The sequence below is a fragment of the Thunnus maccoyii genome, chromosome 7 (assembly GCF_910596095.1).
Source record: "Thunnus maccoyii chromosome 7, fThuMac1.1, whole genome shotgun sequence".
Classification (NCBI taxonomy): Eukaryota; Metazoa; Chordata; class Actinopteri; order Scombriformes; family Scombridae; genus Thunnus; species Thunnus maccoyii.
The window spans coordinates 9,888,963-9,909,995 of record NC_056539.1 but is presented as its reverse complement, the minus strand read 5'-3'; the positions used below and the strand labels follow the sequence as shown (position 1 = coordinate 9,909,995).

General features: G+C 39.3%; 2 protein-coding genes across 6 annotated transcripts in view; one reads left to right on the top strand and one right to left on the bottom strand.

The window, feature by feature from the left end:
- Window positions 1–1,606: 1,606 nt before the first annotated feature.
- tmed5 (transmembrane p24 trafficking protein 5) lies at window positions 1,607–6,070 on the bottom strand. The gene is made up of 4 exons (XM_042417486.1): window positions 5,714–6,070; window positions 4,998–5,095; window positions 4,730–4,910; window positions 1,607–4,010 (listed from the first exon to the last, which is right to left on the bottom strand). Exons 1-4 carry the CDS (start codon window positions 5,900–5,902, stop codon window positions 3,792–3,794), a joined length of 687 nt encoding a protein of 228 aa, XP_042273420.1. The 5' UTR covers window positions 5,903–6,070; the 3' UTR covers window positions 1,607–3,791.
- A 1,347-nt stretch (window positions 6,071–7,417) lies between these two features.
- suco (SUN domain containing ossification factor) overlaps window positions 7,418–21,033 on the top strand; it is a 46,382-nt gene continuing 32,766 nt past the window's right edge. For all 5 annotated transcript variants that reach the window (XM_042415779.1, XM_042415778.1, XM_042415777.1 and 2 more), the window contains exon 1: window positions 7,418–7,709. In XM_042415779.1, the coding sequence (XP_042271713.1) occupies window positions 7,657–7,709 (53 nt within the window). In that variant the 5' untranslated portion in view covers window positions 7,418–7,656. The remainder of the gene's footprint in view (window positions 7,710–21,033) is intronic.

Here is a 21,033-nt window from a genome sequence, read left to right as displayed (position 1 = left end):
TGTCATGAATGCTGATTGCACTACGTAACTATGTTTTGTCGCTGGGTAGTAAGTGATATTTCCTAATTGCTTATGCCTAAAAAGAAATAAAATGGCTGTTTTTCCCTTCAAACTTTGCTTTTGTGACCTGGTCTGTGATATTTTGAAACTTAGCTATTTCCAATGGAGAAACATCGAATTTGCATCGTCTCCCTACCTGAACACCTGACTCTCCATATTGGCATTAAGGGGAATTTGTGACAGAATATCTACTGACAACATAAATGTGTGTTTCTGGCAATGAGAGAAATATTTTAAGTCTTCGCAAACTTGCAAATGGCTGGCAGTGATGAAAGACTATATTTGGGGGCTGATTGGTGAGAGTGATTTACAGTATAATCGTAAATCTTGACTACAAACTTCTAAATCCTTTGTGCTCACTTTTATATAACTTTAGTATAATTACATGTTAATTTAGATTTTTTCTAACTTTATGTGAATGAAAATGTGCAAATAGGTTCATTTCAAAATATCACTGTCCTGCTCACAAAAGCTAATTTTGAAGGGAATAACAGCCATTTTCTATACTTCTTAGGCATAAGCAATTAGGAAATAACACTTTCTACCCAGGAACAAAAAACAAGTAAAAATTAGATACACGGTGTTACTTCATCTTCTTCTCTTTGACTAGGTGTCTGTGATAAACATATGTTGCCCCTTCTCCGTTGACATCTTAAGGCCCAACACACAGACTAACAGGTAAACGTAGCATTTTAAACTTAAATTATTCTCACAATGCTGATGGTTTGTGTCTCCTTTTAGAGTTGTTTACCATGTTGACCATTAAATTTAATCAATATTCTTGTCATATAGCTGTGTCCCAGCGCATAGACCACAGGCTCCCGTTTCTCAGGTGAGGAGGAATCAGGCAGTTTCAAAGGAACCACACACAGCAACCACCACGGTAAATTCTGCCAACTCAAAGAAACCTGGGATGTGAACAAATGTGAAATCTTGCAGTTCCACTTTGTGAGAGGGGACATTTACACTATGACACAGTCACAAACCTTCTGAGAGTCTCTTTACTAATCCAATGAGGTGTCTTTTTGTTGCTGCGTGCTTATGTCTGTAACATATAATCTATATCTTTAACTCTAGTTGCAGACAGGATCATGTCTTAACAGAGACGGTGTTTGCAGAACTGGATCATCCACACATCATCTGATAGGCCAGTAAGTGTCATGAGTTTGATTCTGTGAGGATAGTGTGGTGATGATGATGACCAAATCAAACAAACCCTATCCTGCTTCCTTTTCCTTCAGCTCTCCTCAGCTACGTCCACGGCGCTTAGCAGGGGTCTCTGATTCTGCACTAAAAGAGTGTCTAATCATCAGACCTCTGCACAACCAGATCCAGAAGACACCAGATGGACCAGCAGCTCTGTGATTTAGATGCTGCAGCTGGATAAAGCTCTGACTGTCCTAAAGGTATCTGCATGACTGTTTAATGTTGTCTTTGTGTGGTGTTTACAGTACATATAAACAGTACAAAAGGTCAGTAAAATAATTCAGGTTTGTGAGCAAATAGATTCTTTCTGTTTAGTAGAAAAAACAACAGCACACAGAGGTCAGAAAAGGGTATTATTGTTTAATTTATACACATTTACAACTACAACAACATAAATTGAATAAATATCTTATGTCCCATTGCCTCTCCCGCACAGCTCCATCAGGGTGGTAAACATGACTTTTCAAAGACAGTGTGGCTGTAGTCAAAATCCTACTCAGTAACACAGAAATACTTTTTTAAAATATGTAGTAGGTTTTATTTTTGTAGAACTTTAAAGCACTTAAAAAGATAAATCAAAACCCTGCTATCACTTCATATAACTAATCCATCACTTGTGAGATATACAGGATCTCCACATACAGTACTTCAATCATTTAAACACTGGAGACCACAGTGAGACCAGATGGGCAGAGAAACTATAAGCACTTAAACTGAGGCAGAGGTTGACCTTTCCTTATATGTGTGATTATGCAGGGACACACAAAACTCCAGTTTGTTGTTATGGCTGAACAGTATCATTTTAACACAGTTTGACTGATCAAAGTTTGGTTTACAGCACTTCCAACATAAGGCTGTTTTTGTAAAAGCATGAACTCACTGTATGATCTTTGTCTTACAGCACAGGACAAATTCAAAGCCCCGTCAGAAGATGGCAACATGGAGCTATCATGAATCAAACACATAAATAAACAGCTCGCACACTGCAGGGCTCCAATGTCTACTCATTTATTGTACCAAGGTGACTTTTCAGGCACGACTGTTCTTCATTAACACAGAGCTTTCATCCAGGTTTCAACTGTGGAGTTCAGTGAATACCAATATACGAAAATGCTCTCAGCAACCATAATCACAAGCCACAGTATCAACTTAATACTACACAAGCAGCCAACGAGAAAAATCTCTTGATCAGTGCTTCTTAACACACATATGAGGACAGGTTGTGGACCCATCTCTGGTGGGCCTTGATGAACCCAAAATATTAAATTATCCTAAGTACATGAAGACAAAAAAAATGTTGTTCTGTGGCATCAGAGGCAGTGCAATGATTAGAGGGCAGTTTATAGTGTTGGCTGATAAAATGTTAATATCAGATCAAATACAGATACAAGCATTTTTTTTTTTAAAAAAATGCTGATGTAGCCAAGGCAATGAATGGCATATCAAACTGAGCAGTGCTCCAATGTAACAGTGGTAATGACCTTCCAGATGTCAGTAAAGTTAGAAATAGACTGTCACCAGAGAGACAAGCAGACCCAACATCTTCACACACTAGGTGGCTGTAAGTAGACACCCGACAGCAGTGAGGCTTTACAGCGGCGGGTTAGCAGAGCTGGCTGCCATTTAAACCACAAGCACACAAGTCACAGCAGAGAAGTAGGACAGTAGTCATTAAGAGATTTGGAGATGACCCATTTCCATTTCTCCTACTCCACTGTCCCTTGGGTGCCAAGGAGCAGCATTAGCAGCGTCTTGCTACCTGAACACCTGACTTTTCAGTATTGGCATTAAGGGGCATTTGTGACAGAATATCTATTGACAACATAAATGTGCGTTCGTGGCAATGAGAGAAATATTTTAAGGCTTCACAGACTTGCAAATGGCTGGCAGCCAAATACAAAACACTAAGGCATCTCAGCAACACACAAAGATCATTTTTTGAGAGTACAATGTGTGGGGAAGACATGTTGATGGATTGGTTGCACTCACCACTCCAGTTTGGGAGAAATAAATCAAATTCTTCAGACACCATACCATTTCTTCATCTAGTTCAGCTTAATACTCAAATAAAAACATGTCCAAAGAAAAAAAAGGACATTTTTGCAATTGGCCACTGGCCTTATAACTTTAGGCTCTGTTAGAAAAATAGTCACATCATTACCATGATTGTTATGTCACTTTTTTGTGAAGAATTACAGCAGCTAAAGAGATCTATAAAAGAATATACAAGTTTTAAAGAGAGACAGAGACTTTTTCGAGTAAAGAGACAGAGGTTGACAAGTAGAGGGGGCTGACAGTTCCTGTCCCACACCAGGGACTCCCACTGTCCCACAGACTCCAGTGGACTGAAGACCAGAGCAAAAACAGTGGCTAATTTGTTGTTAAGGATGTCAAAACGTCTGTGTGTGTGCATATGTATATGTATATGTGTCATCGAGTCAGGAGATCTTCTGAAATAATCCTCAAGGTATTTGTGAGGAAGCATGTTAGTTTCTCTCTCTCTGTCACCCCCATTTGGGATGGTGTTATGTACGAATTTTCCTTTTATCTTCGAACAGCGAGCGGACTAGGTAGACCTGAACCGCTGATACCAACAGCATAGTAATGAGATTGATCACCGACCAAAAGTTCACCCTGTCAAAGTTACTCTCCTGGAGGTTCCTGTCACGAGCCTCGAATGCTCGAAGCACCGTCTGGATCTGCACACTTTTGCCCAGCCGAGACTTCACGTTGTTGATGGTGTCCTGAAGGAGAGGAGCCAAACAGGTCAGATTGAGTGGGTCTGAGACTGTAGTTAATACAAAAACTGTCCAACAACATTGTTTGTCTTTGTACCTGACCCAAAATAAATACATGAACTACAAAGCAGAGTGATAAAAATGAGAGTTTGATCTCTAGGGGCAGCTCTATGTTTTCTAATTAAAGCAGCTCAATCTGGTGTATTACTTTTTCCATTAGAAAACAACATGCTCCACAGCTGGTAGATACATTTCCTGTCTCTTACTAAGTGACGCCCAAGTGACTTCTGACACAAATTAAGGGGGTTTCTGGTGAGGGGGTGGTGCAGGCTACTGTCGTGCAAGCTGAAACAATTGGCTGCTCTGAGCAAATAAGTGAAAGTTCATGACATTGTTTATTCTTGTGGCATTTTCCTTGTGACTTTGCCTGTATGTGGAGGATTGCAATACTATCTTGTTGGCAGCATATTAGGTCACTTTGCACCACATGTGTCATACTGCGAGCATAGGTGGCACACTGACAAATATCTCAATAGCAGTCAGCAGAGGGACAAAGTCTAAAATACACAGAGAGGAAACACAAACTTCTCACTGGTGCCATCCATGTCCAAAAGTTCCCATGATACACAAACCCATTGACAACTCTTGAGCATGTTTCATGTCAAATTTGACCTTTTCGAAATAACATGAGATAGAGAGAGATATCAAACTAACTGCACTCTCACCATGATGTCTTCCAGCTTCATGTCCAACATGTCTGTTCCATGGACATACTCCTTCCAGTCGTCTGGGTCCTCATCTGCATCCATGTTGTCCATGATCAACTCAAAGAAGATGATCTTCTCAGAGACGGTACTGAAGGTGTTGTCAAAGCAGAACATGTAGTCTCCATCCTCAGTTTCAACGCTGAGAAAAAAGCAGAAAGCACACCATAAGAGCTTGCACATGTCTTTGTCATTCATTTATGTCTCTCAGGTGGTCTATGTGACTTACGTGTGCACTCCATCTGACTTGTGATAGTCACTGAACAGTATCTGGCCAGAAGGAGAGGAGATGAAGAAATCTACATCGAGACCTGCACCATCTAATACCTGTGGGCGGTGGAGGACACACACTTGAGAGGTGGGTTTGTGTGGGTTGACATTTCTCCTGGGTGTGTGTAGCAGCACTCAATTTCTGTAGTACTTCATACATGAAATGTGAGGAATTCTAGGTTTAGATAATCCTCTGAAAGTCTCCTTCATTCTCCACTTGAAGCAAAAAGCCTGGAAACCTTGTCCTCCAAAAGTAGACACTACAACAGATAGGTAAAATGCTTGGGATGTCTCCCACAAGCAAAAACAAATGGCAACACCCTGACTTTGAGATTTATTCAGTGCTGTAAGCTACGCACAAAGACTAGCATAACAGGTTCCCAACAATATGTAAATCAAGGTGTAAGCCACATAACTTGCTGCTTCTATTGCACAATAGACAATTTGACATAATATGGACATATGCCAGTGTAGTTTGTATCAACGTACCTAACACAACATAGCAGCATACTGCAATACATGCATATTAACCCAAAATAAAAAGGGATAATCAACAGGTTTAACAAGAGTAACGTTATGTCAATGTTGACTCTCATACAGAGAGCTAGTTATGGTTTGTTCAGCTGAATTTACAATTTTATACAAGATTATCTGAGTAGTGAGAATCTTAATGACCTGATATTCAATTTCCAGTGAGGCACCTTTCTTCATAGTCTGGTAGAAACACTCCTTTCGACCGGCGGGTAGAGTAAATGTGAAGTCGCTGTCCAGAGACTGAGAGAAGGACGCCAGCACCATAAACGTCTCCGAAACTAGAGCAACAAACACGGACAGGACACACAGCAACACCCGGGCTGTCTCCATGGTCAAGCCTGCAAGCCTAAAAGTCAAAAAGAGACAAAGCGGTGTTACAGTAGCCAGCTACTGTGTCGGTATGTGGGCGGCCAGTAAGCTAGTAATGTTCGCCCAAACTTCACTACTGTTGAAATGTTCTCACTCAGGACTGCAGACTGTCGATAGTTCAGGACCCCGCCGGTTTAAAAAACAACTTTTTAAAATTTATTGCTGAAAAACAATATCACATTACCTCTCCATTCTATTTTAAGCTATTTATGTAGGTCATTTTTTATCATCATGTTCAACAGTCGACGCTAGGTGTAATAAAAACTACAGGCAAATTGATAGGGTTCTTGTCGAATTGCACTTTGGGTAATGCAGTTATTGTTTTGTTGTTTTTGTTCCACGAGGCTTAAACTGGGGGAACAAAATTAAATACTAGTAATAATAAAAGTGTGACTGACCAATACAAGTACCCTAACCAAATGGGGTCTTTTTTGGTGTGTGTGTGTGTGTGTGTGTGTGTGTGTGTGTGTGTGTGTGTGTGTGTGTGTGTGTGTGTGTGTGTGTGTTTGGGGGTGGGGGGGGGGGATTCATATGGGATTATTAACATAAATTCCCACAATCTTATATTTGTACATCTGTGATCTTTGATCCACATTAATGATTATTATCATCATAATTGCACACTGCATATACTGTTTACTCCTGGTCAATATTTTGTACATTTCATCTCATTCTCTTCAATTTAAATTTAAACCTGTAGCAGCTCTTCTCACTTACATCATCAAATAAATTTTACATCTTGTTTCATTGTAAATTTCTTTCTTTCTTCTTATATCATTTTGGACTACCTAATGTTGTGTATATTTTTGACTGTTATGTACCACAACACTAAGACAAATTCCTTGTATGTGCAAACCAACTTGGCAATAAACCTGGTTCTGATTCCGATCTGATATGATGTTGCTATAATTTTAATGATCGATGAATTCCACAGAAGACTGTCTGGCCCATTAAATGAAGCAAGATTAAATTATATGATTTATGTCAGAAAAACTGAAATAATACAATTTGCTGCACCAAGCATTGACCTTTTTCTCTTTTAAATAACAAATGCTTGCTTTGGAAAAATCTGGATTTTAAAAATTATACATTTTAATACTATGCGAAGGTGTTTTGCAGTGTTGAAGAGAAAAAGTACACAGTGTTCACTTTCCCTCGAGCACTCACACTTCATCCAGTGATTTGAACATGAACATGATTGCCTTTACAGAAACAAAGGTATCAATACAAGTCATTCATAATGAATAGTTTGACGTTGGAAGCTTGTGCAATAACTTTGAATATTGCGTGCTTTAATGATTTGCTTATCAAAAGATAGATGACGCGTCCCGCTTCACAGCTTCCAACTCACCCCCAATCCAGTGGGCGGTGATCTTGTCAAACAAGATTTTCATAAGTCTCCTCTGATTGGTCGACAAATAAATATCTCTGTTTTTATTGGTCGGTCGTAGAGCAGGGGTTGAACATACCGAGAGCCAGCTACCCGTCAACAGCAGTAGCAACAAGAGCTGAAAAAGACGCGGACAACTGGACCGCACGATGATAATTAGCACACCTCCAGTTTAGGCTTTAGGAACAGACTACAGTTGTTTGTTAACTTGTAACTAACACAGGGCCTCAGCCGACTAAAAAAAGCTTGTCTTCGGTGTATTGTGAAGCCACGAGAGATCAGAAAAACCCCAAAGAGCGAGGATGTTGGTCCCCGCGGGAAGATAATGAAGAGGCTGCGCGTTTTGTTGGTGTGCCTCATTGTAGCTCTCCTGTGCTGGTAAGCTTAGCCCGACATTTCTATCTCCATTCTCATTATTAATGAAGTGTCAGTCAAATGACAGCTATAACAAAAGATGAACCACGTTTCGTGATGATCTTTCCGTCCGTCGCGTCCCTCTGCTTGATGTGTTTTGCCGCATAATATCCGTCAGTCATCATTGTTCAATGACATGAATTATCCTTCCATTGAGCTAGCATCATCAGCTAACTACTTAGTTACAATGTGGTGTGATATTTAGTTGATCTGTAAGTCAGAAAAAGAGCCTTGAGAAGGGACTTGGCAAAATTGGTTGACAAAGTTTGTTGTTTAAATGGCTTTTAGGTGGTTGGTCGTTTAGTTAGCCAGCTGTTGAATAGCAGCATTGCTAGCTAACATTAACCGATGAAGTTGTGATGTTACACAAATGTTTCTTGTCTGGTGGCCAGTAACGGTCATGTTGATCCAAAAATAACTTGACACTGACAAGTTCTGTATCCTGTCTTTCCCAGGATTGATAATACCGCAATTATACTTTCTCTCTGTATAACGTAACGTTCAACTAACCATTATTTTATTGTGATTTAATCAAATTATTTATGTCTACCAAAAGACCTTGTCAAATCCACTTCACCAGATAGTAAAGTCCAAACTGATGTTGTCATTGTTTGCCTAATTAAAAAATCACTAAAACAAACAATCAGTGGTCCAAACTTAAAAGGTTTCAACCTTCAGTCATTAACCAGTAGATATTAAACCCACTGCAAAACGCTGAGAAGTGACAGTCAATATAAAGGTGGGAACACAATGTAAAATGATTAATTAAACATAATTATTCTTGCACAGATGTAACAGATATATGTTTTTACTTCCTACAATGTCAGTGAGTTCCATTATTGTAAATGGTGATTGTAGGTCTTCTCCAAATGTACACAGAGGTGACATCTGGTAGATCACCTCAACTCATGACTTTGTTTAATCTCATTGGCACGGGGCAGGTAGCAATATACAGGGTTTGTGAAATGAGATTAACAAGTCAGCTAATATGCCACCTTTATCCAGATTGGTTACTCAGGTCAGGAGCAGCTAACTATCCAGTGTGTGGCCTGCTGATGGCACACTTCTTTCTCCACTGCCCTGATCATTTGTATGTGATAGCCATTCACTATCATTTAATTTAATTGTATAGAGGGTAGATGGACTCTATAATCTGACTCATAATAAGCAAATACATGATACCTTTGGTGGATTATTAGTTGTAGAAAGTACCAACTAAGGTTTGTACATCTCGAAAAACTGAGCTTGTAAAATTATACTCTTAATTCAGATGTGTTGTCACTTCTTTCATTATGATGTTTCCAGGAAATGATAACCTAACACCTGTGATAGGAATACAGACCCATCAATGGTTCTCTAGTGGTGCGAAATGATCGTATCCATTTATTCATACTTGAATGTTCCTGATCATTATAGTGTAAAACCAGTTCTGTTTTTTTTTCTCTGTTTCCTCATAGCATTGGAAATTGATTTTAGTGCTCATGTTTTATTGATCATGACAAGGATTAGCGTTGCGTAATGTCTTCATCAATAAGTAAAACATTCTGAAGCATAGAATTTAATATACTGCCTCAATAGTTTTCATGTTTTGCAAAAGAGATGCACATTGGTATAAAATAAGTATAAATATTTGGTCAGACTGGTAGTTCAAAAGGAAAAAATTCTAGCTTGCTGGTTGCTGAATTACAAACTGTATCAGACAACGATAAATCATCCTCTTAGTCTCAGCCTTAGGTTATTTGTAACCCTTGTACTTTTTTCTGAAGAAAAAGAGATTAGATTATTTTAAAAGGCTTTAGATATTTCTTTGATAAGATTCAACGTACTATTGACTGAAGGAGCAACAGTAGTTAGTCATTTAAATTCAGAAAAAGGTTTAAAGGAATATTGAATTATAAATTAAATCAATGAATGAGAGAGCCTTCAGTCCCTGGTAACAACTGGAAAGATTGAAGCCTTGCATGTCAGGTGTTTGCTTGTTTAAAATGTTGGTGTACTTTTTTAACTTCCCCCACAAACGAACTAATAACCATGCAACAACACGCACAGGCTTCATTACTAATGCAAGCCCTTTTTAACGTGCTGCTGTCGGCTTCTCGCTCCCCTGTGCCAACTCTCACACGTCGCAGTGGGAACAGAGAAATGGGGAATGCAATCCTTGCAGTAATCCTAAGGTTTCCAAGGCAGCAGTGATTTTAGGCAAAGGAAAGTGGCTCTGTATCGGAAGATTTGTGGCAAAGGACTGTGGGGGGCATCATTCAGTAATCGTGCCTCACCTGCTGTTTTTAATAACCCTGTGCTGGTTGAAATGGTCACGGCTAATGTTGATATTTCTGGTTCAGGTTCCATGTTTTTATTTGTTTCTTGGTTTTAAAAAAAAAAAAAAAAAAAAAAAAAAAAGCAGCAATGTGAAGTCTTGTCCTCTGTGTGTTACTGTGAGACTGCTGTAGCTGGTCGGCAGTCAGCTAGAGATCTTTATGCTGCAGTGCTCAAAGAAGCATAGCAGACTGTATTCAGTGTGTGTTATGCTGCCCCTTCACTCACACAGTCAGCAACAGGGGTCTTACTGTGCGTTCAGTATGCTAGCTCAGGCTGTTGACATCAGCATCTCTGGGGAACCTGTGCGCATGTGTACATGAGTGTTTGTGTGAGGGTGCACGTTTCCAGCCAGGTTGATTGTCAGTAATGATTACTTACCGCAGACGTATACATTACTTTCTCCCCATTTAGATTTTAACTGTAGTGCCCTGATGTCAGCTGACTGTGGTGTGTCAGCACCCCTCTCAGATCGCATCCGTCTGTTAATTATATATTCTTTAAAACTGCCCAATAGACAAATAAACAATTGGATTTTGTCTTATTGTATTTGCACAGGGGCATGCTCTTGTCATCAGATTCTATCCTTGTGTCATAGGCTTATTAGTTTCACAGCCGTTTGAAGATTATTGTTATCATCTAATGTGATTAGCACTCATGAGATATCTGTTCAGCCAACTGACCAGCTAGGGATCTTATATTATATTCTAATAGGCTAAAGACTTTTTTTAATCAGCCACATTACAATTGTCAGATCATGTGCGGGTAGAATGAAGTTGTACACATGGTGCTGCTGATTTGCTTGACTATTGTATAATTTTGCCTTTGAGCTGTTAATTAGTCTTTTAGCCAATTAAATGACCTTGACACAGTTGAGATTTCTTTAGGATACTGTGGTGTGTTTCTATTTTGATTATAACACTCAAAACAGGTGTTGGGAGGTTTCCGCTGTATGTTTTGACACCAGTCCTGTAAGAGAACACTGCAGGGTTTTGCTGGTCCAACCTGTTTCCTTTCCTAGATCATCTATAGAATGAGATGGTCTATATATGGGCTTCGACTGGCTTCCTGCTGCAGGATCATGTTTTCCCAACCCATAGCTTCAGGTCTTAAGCAATCCTGCTTGTGAACGTGAACAAGAGCTCACAATCAGTTAACAAGCTAAGTGAGTTTATCCAATATAGAGTCAGGTAAATTCCAGTGTGAAGCCTCAGAAACTGAATCACTTTCTTGTGAGTCCCCTCCTGGGTAATGGTTGTACATAAACAAAGGCTTAAAATATTTCTTGACTGTGAGTTCCTTTGTGTGAACGATGTCCTCTGTAACCTTCTCATAGGAAATGTGAGCGCTGCACAGTGAAGAAAACCAGTAAATAGCTAGAGGACCCACTCGTTAAAAGAACTACGTGTTCTGCCACATCATAAAAGTTCCCTTTTTTGGGCAGTTGTTACATAAGAAGATCCTCCTTGTGTTGCCCATCAGTGCCCAGAGAGCCTGTTGCCACTGATAGTACTGCTTGTGTTTCTCACCAGTAGATACTCACCAGCACCTGTACTGGGCACTGAGAGTGATTAATGGAGAAACAGAGAAGGCTCTGTGTGTGTTTTGGCTACTCTGGCCATGAAAGGGGGGATGGGGTTGAAACTCGAAGGTAACAAAGCCTGCCTTGGGACAAGACAATGTGGCTTACTTTAGCCTTCTCCCGAAGCTCATCACCTCCCAGCTATTCATTTCATCCAGCCTTCTTGTTGTAACTTTTATGGTCCTGTAATACCATCTGGCTGCTGTGATTTACAGCATGTGTGTCCTTACACGTGTTTATTTTTTTCCTCTCCTCTAAGCTCTGCCATCATTAGCAGACTCCCTTTTTTTTGCTGTTGTTGCCCAGTTGTTGTCCAGCTGAAGGCCCAGGCCTTGTGAGTGCAGACTAATCAAAGAGTGAAGGAACAACTGCAGTGTGAAAGTGTATACCTTTTTGGTATTCACCTTGTTTCTACCGCATTTCAGCAATTTTAACAGCACATTGCCACATTCTGACCTCATGTTGAGTCAGAGTCTGGTGTTAGGAGGAGTGTGATCAGTAAAGCGATTAACCTAACTTAGAGAACTTGAAATACATTGCCCAGTCATGTATAATCTATACTAACCATTATGATATCAAGAGCTGCAATGATGAGTCATTTGTCAGAAAAATAACCTGCAATCATTTTGATAATTGATTAATTGATTTGTCATTTGTCAAGCAAACTGAAGCAATTAAACATTTTGGGGTTTTGGACAAAACACAGAATTTGAATTTGAACTTGTGATATGTGTTTTTCACTGCTGTCTGACACCTTACAAGCTAAATGATTAATTGATTGGAAAAAATAATCATTAGATGAATTGAAAATGAAAATAATCTTTGGTTGCAGCCCTAATGTAGTCTCAAGGACATCATTGATATCAATTTAGAATGAGTTGCCGATGTCTGAACCCTCTCACTCATGCATAGGCCTCTACATACTGTACTGTCACGTTGGTACAGGTCATGTGCATGACACACATGTTGAAACACACATGCACAGATAAGACATGCATGATCTCATGACATTGTATCCAAATATACCTACTTTGACCAAGTGCAACGGTGTAAACACACTAGGCTGTATTATATCTAAGGTGCTCTGTCTCAAACAGAGGAATCTAAAGCATTGATTAACTAACAAAGAATGGAATCCGATATGTTTCTAAAGCAAAACAAAAAAGGCACAAGGTTATCTGTCAGAGCAGACATAACATTTGACCTGCGTGTCAAAAAAGGCAGAATCATCAACTTCAGGCTCAGGCTTCTTGTTTTCCTTTCCATGTCTGACTGGCACATGAAGCAACATGTCACCCATCAACACAGCCTCTTGCATTGTTTAAACGCAGGGCTATTTTCAGTCTGAATCCCTGTTAAGTCAAATACATTTATTTGACAATTCTGAATGTATCATATAAGAGTTGCTTTGGGTTTTCAAATTGAATTTTTTTTTTTATGAGGTAACTATTGATTGGTCAAAATAATAATCAACAGATTAATCAATCTTAAAAGTGATTGCATCTCTAAATCAGATTTTATTTTGATCAGCGGTTGGCAGCTTGTTAAATGTACAAATGTGTTGGGATCAAATCATCTATAAGACTTCTTTCATTTTCCTGGCTGAGGTGTGTCTACTCAGCTGACAGTAGTCGCATTATACCTTGAAAATCCCTGAATTTAAATTTAGCTATAAAAGGTTTCTCTTTTCGATACTGCTGCTTCTGTTTTCAGAAACTAGAGGCTCAGGAACTGAGAGTTCATCTTTCCGTTGTTTTTGTTGTAGAAGGCCAAGGTCTAGCACTGCAGGCTGGCAGCTCTGGTTTTATCTGGGGAGACAGAGCTGAACTGGCACTCCAGAGCACACTATTGTTCCTGCCCACTGGCCATGGAGACTGCTGAGCACACTGAGCTCTCCAGCCTACCAGCCTTCCTGGCTCCCTGCTACCCGTCAGTCTTTATGTTAATGCTGGTACCTCTTTATAACATGAGTCATGTGAAGTAGTCAGAGTGAGCCAACACCTGAGGTAGAGCCGGTGTTATTAGGTGAAATGACCACATCGGAGTGTCTAAGTCGAGGGCTCAGAGGTAGGGCTGGGTAAAAACAATCACAAAACTGAATTGCAATAAAAATTTCCTAGATAATGACAATGAAAAGATGACGCTTGTTGTGAGTCTGGTGAGTGTGATCTTAATCCAGACTGCAGTTCAGACAATAATACCATGCTGTTTGTTTTCACTTCTCACAACTGTGGCAAACAGAAAGTAGTCATTGATTGGTAGAGAGAGAGAGGGAATAACCAAGGAGTAGAGTCCCTACAAACCGGCTAAGTAGTTTGATATAACAGTATTTGAGTAAAGTCTGAATGAAGACAGTTATATCTGGTTTTATTTCTGAGGGAAAACAAAAATAACAAAAAAAATCTCGATAAAACATCTAAAAGTGTCTCTTCAACATTCTTTGCCATAAGTAAAAACCGGAGAAAATATTCAGTTTCAGTTTTGTGTTAGTCCATCGTGTTTCTCACTTCCTTTACTCAGAATACCTTCCTTTTACTAAGAATTCAGTAGATTCATTTGAAGCCTGATGTCCCTTGTAAAATATTAGCAGCTCTGTTGGAAACATTATATAAACTCCACAATGCATATAAACATATTTTTGTCAAGTGAATTTTGTGTCAATAACTTGCTTCAAATTATTAAAAAAGAGCATGATATGAATTGTTGACTGCAGTGAGCTCTATAATAGCACAATTTTGCAATCATGATGCTATTTTCTTTATTTTCTGCCAGTAGGACCTTCTTTGCAGGATCCTGTAGCTCACATAATATTTTTATGGGAATAGGTAGGCAGTGAGAGCTGAGTGCTGGTCAGTCAGTGGTTAGAAGGGAAATAACACTGTTTACTGTGTTAGTAAATAGTATTCTGAGGGTGGAGATTGTTAGGTCTTAAAGGTGGAGGCAGGCGTCAGAACACTAATGCCATTTTGTTGTGTGTGTTTTCATGTGTGAGAAGAGGGTATGGCAAAGGGAAAAGAGTTGATTGATTTGACTGTTTGTGACTGAGCTTTCACTTTGAACTTATGTATTTGAACTTCTTGTCATTGTGCAGTGAACTGTGTTTTCTGAGCGCTAGGGGTTTACCAGGTTTTTGTGTATGCATCAGAAAATAATTCAAGGCATGGACATTTTCCATCCTCGGTTATTTTAATGTATCCAAATATTTGTGATTGGATACTGTATATACTCGGTATCAGTTTTTGATAGTTCATTACATTAAAATCAGTGATTGCTCTGCATTTTCCTGCTCTCCTAGAGAAAAGCACTATTTTTCCCCTCCTGAAAATGCTCTGGTTTTCCTCTCTTCCCCTCCCCCTCTCTCACTCGCTGCTCTTTACTGTTTACCTTTTTCAGCTACCAACTGGCTCTCCTACTTGTCTTGTGTGTCTCTCTCTTTTTCTTTGTGGGTTGTCAAGTCTTGTATGTAGCAAGTGTGAAACCGTGTGTGTGTGTCTTTTTAAATGTCCGGGTGAGGTCAATGTACAGAAAGAGGCCCCCCCACCCCCATAGCTGACACACATGCCTACTAAAGAACATTTTGTACCAAAGCTATTAGGGGCATGTTTTGCAGAAGCTTGCAAAGAAAGACATAGCAATGTCATCAAACTTACTTTCCTCAATTCGCCTGTTAAAAGCAAGATCACGTTATCTTATTTCATGGGCCAAAATTATTAGATTTGTAATGGACATCGAAATCAAACAGGGAATATACAGCAGACTTATTGTTTCAGCTGATGTACGTACAATCAGTGTAATTTATTGTTCAAAACCAAAATATCACAGTAGTATTCATGTCAGTTTCCCGAGTTTTTTTTGTTTTAAACATGGTGTTGTCTTGCTATTTAGGGCGCCACTGTTTGCATCGGAGTATGTATAGTAGTTAGGAGGCCTCTGTTTGCACTGGAGTATGTATAGTAAATGTAAATGTTCACCACGCTGCAGCACATCGGTACACTTTGTCCCGAGGTGAATGTTTCATGAGTTTTTGTTCTCCTGCTGTGCCTGCTGATGCATACATACTGACTGAGAATGTGCATGCATTGTTGTATCCACGCCCACCCATGCTAACCCACACTGGCAAAGTGGCTTTTCCTATCAAATTACATTATATCACATGACTGCGTCCTTCAGTCCTTTTCTCTACGCCATTGTCCTCGGCCGATGTTCCTGATGTCGCATTCCCAAGCCTCTTTGATCCCTGTCTGGCTGGGACTAGTGTGATGACTCCCATCATCACAGCTTAACTGTTGCCACCATACTGTGACTGTGGATGTTTTGTGTGGCTCAGTATCAGAGAAGGGATGTGTGTCTAATTTCACTGCTGATAAATGTGGTGTTATACAGGCAGTTAACAGATTGGTATAAATACAGCAGAAACAGATGGAAATCCCAGCACTTTAATTGTTCCCTTAGTCAACTCAGATGATATAATTACTTCATTTTATACCCAGAATCTTAAATAAATGTAAAATACAAGCTTGACACCTTTTTATATGTAAATTATCCTTGGTAATAATGTGTTTGCTCTCTTGATATAGCTGTTAAATTTAGTTTGACTAAAGCATTTTAATTTTGGATGTTTTTTTCTTCTGTTATGTGTTTCACTGTCTAATAAGTCTTAGTTAAGCAACTAGGGATCTGTGTTCAAAGCCAGTCCCCCTGAAAACTATGATTTTAAAAATAATAATAATATATAAAATATTTTATATTTTTTAAAAAGTATGATATATCATTTTAAAAAATATCTATTTACACTTATTTTGACTGATATTGCAATTGTGATGTGATTTTTGATATTAGAGGGAATCATTTTTACATAATTTTTCCCATTTTCATTGAAAAACATATGAAAATGATTATGGTGTGATTTTTGCAGGGATCTGTACCAAACAAAGATGTTTTCTTAGAATTTGATGTGGAGGCCAAGATATCTCTGCAGCATGACAATATTTAATTTAAAATGGTATTTTGACACACATTTCTCCTTTTAATAAATATCGCCCCTCCTGTGATTTGAAAATTGCTGTAGGCCATATAGCAGTTTCAATAAAATATTGATTAATTGCTCAGCCCCAGTACACTGTATTCAATCTAATCCCAAGTATCCACCCAGCCCACCTGCCTACCCACCAGATCTACACCACTAAATTAAAGTCAGTCATTTTACACACTTGCACAAACAATCAAAACAAAACAAAAACAGACAGACAGACAGAGACACACGGCAACAGAATAAGTCAGAAGTTTATAAATATTATAGGATTACATTCTCTTCTTCCATTTTTTCCACAAATGATAAGAAAGGCTGCCAAATTGCATAGAATCTCAGAACAGACCCTTGTAGAGAACATCTTATCTTCTCTACCTTGAGCTTTTGCATAATCTCTCACATCCAATGAGAATGCATAGGCGGGAGAGGGTCTTTTCACCTGAACATTACAAGTTGCCTGCCTAACAAAGTGCAAAAGGCCAAAATGTTGCACTTATCGGTGCACAACCTGTGGTTCAACACTAAACAGAGCAATAAAAGGGGATGGATCCATTGGCTCCTCTAATATTTTAGAGAAAGTAATGAAAATAGACTTGCAGGAGCTTGCTTGCATCTATCACATGTAGGGTCCAACTCTGGTCTAATTCTAGACAACCTAACCTTCGACCAATGAAGTCAGTGTACTGTCTTGAATTGTACAACAGCATGCTGTTGACAAGTGGATGATGAGTAAATCTTTTGGATAATTTTCTGCCAAATTGCATCTGGAATTTTTTCATTAAGGTGCTTTATAAGTGGAGTCCATTTACCTTTAGTATTGAAGGGGTAAACATGGTTTTTAACTATCGGAGCTAGCGCTCAAAGTTAAGGATGTCCCGTTGTCCCGGGGACAATACAAATAGCACCTGGGACACAAAGATACGGGGTTTGGAACAATTCTTGGACAGTAAGGAACAAAAACGTCGGGGCAAATTTCCAAATAGGCGTTTTTTGGATAAACTGACCACATATTGGGAATTTACACTGTTATTTTCTTGCCTGGAAAAAATATTAAAACTTAATAAAGTGACACATTAACAGTCCTACAGCAAATGTAAATGACTACTAGCTCATTCTGTTTTGACGTGCGTCCAAGAACCTGTATAGCTACTCATATGACTCAACTCTGAATCTTCACTCGCCCCTCAAAACGTCTGTGATGTAAGTTAACATCATACAATGTAGAAATGTAATGTTAGTTACTCATTAACACTGCATGCGTATATGTTTACATTCGTAGTAACCTTTTGAAACTTGAGATGGTAGGTTTCGTTGCATCTTTGTGCTATTTTTAGCTTAGAGAAAGTGTATCCATCAAGCTAGCAGTACTACACCTGAGAGCAGCTGAGTCTGTATTTTCCCTACATGTTGCATCCTTGGTAAGTGGAGTGAGGTATGTAACATTTGGCTCTATGTATAAATGATCACAAAAACTGAACACTGTAAAAATGTTAATATGCAGTGTTATTCAAGGTTGCTTTGTCATAATATCTGTGCCAGAAAAGTTGCATGTGCTAATTGAGCTGCACCATATTGGTCATCGTCAATATGTCCTCTAATGTGTGGTTTATCAACGTGTCTAAATAATAATTGTACTGTTTAAATTTATGTGTACAACCTATTGTACTGAGGTTTAATGAGCAGCAATTTTAGAAAGGAAAAAAAGAACTTCAATTTGGGACAATGGTTGTTAAGTTTGGGAATTCGGGACACTGAGGAAAAAAGTTAATTTCGAGCACTGATCAGAGCAGAGAGGGAGAGACAGAGGAGAGCAAATGACCTCCTAAACTGGTTCCAAATTCTTACTGACTATGCAACAATGGGGTTAGTGGTATAATAAGAAATGGGCTTTACCACTGGGAGTTCAGAGCACAATAGAGTTGGTAACGAGGTGAGTCCACAGGATGTATTCTCCAGGATTAGCCATTTAGGGGTATCAGAGTTGTCTTTGTCACTCATCCAGTTAGTCATTGCCGTAATGTTGGCTGGCCAGTAATAATATAAAAGAAAGAAAGGGGCAGTAAATCCCAACTTTTAATGTCCAGTTTCAGACAGGCCATCAAGGGCAGGAAGTTAACTTTGTAGAGGTCTTTATAATTCTGTGTAATCCAGATTCCCAGATATTTGAACTTTTTTGTGTTGATTTTAAATGGGGTCAAATTGAAGGAGATGTTCTTGGCAGCTATGTTGATGGGCATTAACTCACTTTTTTGAAGATTTGTTTTATAGCCGGATATTTTGCCAAATTTCTTGAGAGACAGAAAACTCGCCCCCTTAAGTCCGCCTTCAACGATTTCCAGACCGTTGAGGATGACATTCCCCAGGTCTAATTATGGGTGAGAAAAAATTCAATTTCAGATTTAATGAAATTAACAAAAGGAAACAAAGGGTTAAATCTCCATGAGCGATAGATGGGTTCTGCACCGGGAATGCGTTCCCTCATAGTCAGGGGGCCATGGTCAGAGATGACTATGGACTGATATTCACAAGAAGCTACCATCGGGAGAAGTTTGTTGTTGATAAAGAAATAATCTATCCATGAGAACGTCTTATGGACCGGGAGGAAAAAGATGTAGGGTTGCGGAAATGCCAAACGTCAGTTACGCCATATACCTGAAGAAAAAGTTGGATTGATTGTACTGATTTTGTCTCGGATGTCATCTTAGAGGAGCGTCAGTCTAAATTTAGAGAGTGTACGCAGTTTGTGTCCCCACCGAGAATGAGGTGATGTGTATCCATGTTAGGAAATTAGGAGAACATATTGATGAAAAATGCATTGTCATCCCAATTTGACTCATAAATGTTACCCAAAATAACTGGGAATCCGTACAATCAACCAACTACAATAACATACCGCCCCATGGGGTCAGATTCGGTGCTGGACATCACAAATGGTACATTCTTACTGATTAGGATCACTGCCCCCTCGCCTTGGAATGATATGCTTGTCCTGTCCATCCCCCTCTCAATCTGAACTGGTCAGCAGTGCGGAGATGAGTCTCCTGGAGGAATGCAATATCAGCCTTGAGATGATTAAGATGTGTGAGTACCCTTCTGCGTTTCACAGGATGATTTAAACTAACTTAACTTGACATTCCAGCTTACAAAGTTAACCAGACAACCCATGCTCCTAAATTATTTATGTCAGACATTAGGAATCATGGATAAGTAAATGTCAGTCCTTTGAGTAGGATTGTTTATGACCCGTTGCCACATTGTACATCAACACAATCTTGGTGGTATTGAAGTTTGGTGACAATAACCCGAGGTTTTCCATTAGACTTTCTCGGTGCGAGACCTCTGTGCGAGCAATCAACCAGGACTTCTTTACCCATATGCAAAACTTCTTTCAGAAGTTCAGAAACTGATTCAGTGGAGCTCAAACCATTTTCCTCTGCAACACCCACAATGCGAACATTACATCTGGGCGTCCCCCCTTTCATGTCCTCATTCTTCTCCCTCAAATTAGCCAACTGCAGTGACCTCACCTGACCATGTTGACAAGCCTTCTTCCACGTCGCTGATAGTGGCCTTCATATTATCCATTTCAGAGCGAATAGTCACTTTGCTGTTTTACAATTTCAGACTTAACCTCTTTCAGCTCAGTTTTAAGAAAGTTTAAGTCTTCATTGAGTGCATTCTTTATCTCTGAACAGAGATGTCCACTTTCAAATCCACGGCGTCCATTTCTGACTCTGGCCGTGGAGCAGGTGGTTGGTCACAGCAGTCTGTAGGAACTTGTGAAGTAACGTATACAATTCATACTTGCTCCAGGGCCTCTGGCATATGTTAGAAAATGATATTCACATGGAATTTGCAGAAAGTGAGTAATGAAATAATAGTTTAGAATGAACCCAATGCTTATTTGGATTGTTAATTGTAGGCAGTGAACAAGCATAAAAACTTGCAATGAGCTCCTGCTTCCTGGCAAGTTTTTTGCAGCAGTCTTGTGCTTGTACCTGGTGACTTGGCCTATTTGGTGCTACAGCAAGCTTCCACATAGAGGCATGTCTGTTCATTCACACTACATACTGGAGAAAGGCTCCTGTGTACATTTTGGAGGATTTATGTGCGTCACAGAGCTGGAATAGCCAAAGAGAGATCCTTTTAGATCCTTTTAGAAAGTCAAACAAGCTTTACAAATGGCTTAAGTTAGTGTTGATCATAGAGGGTACATGGACTTTCATTATATAAAATGAATTCAAGTGCTTGATCGAATTTTACTTATCTCAAACAGGATGAAGTGTCATTCTGCTAGGAACTACTGGGCTTGTTCCAGTGTGTTTTATTAGCATGGCATTTTAAGAATAATAAGCCACCGA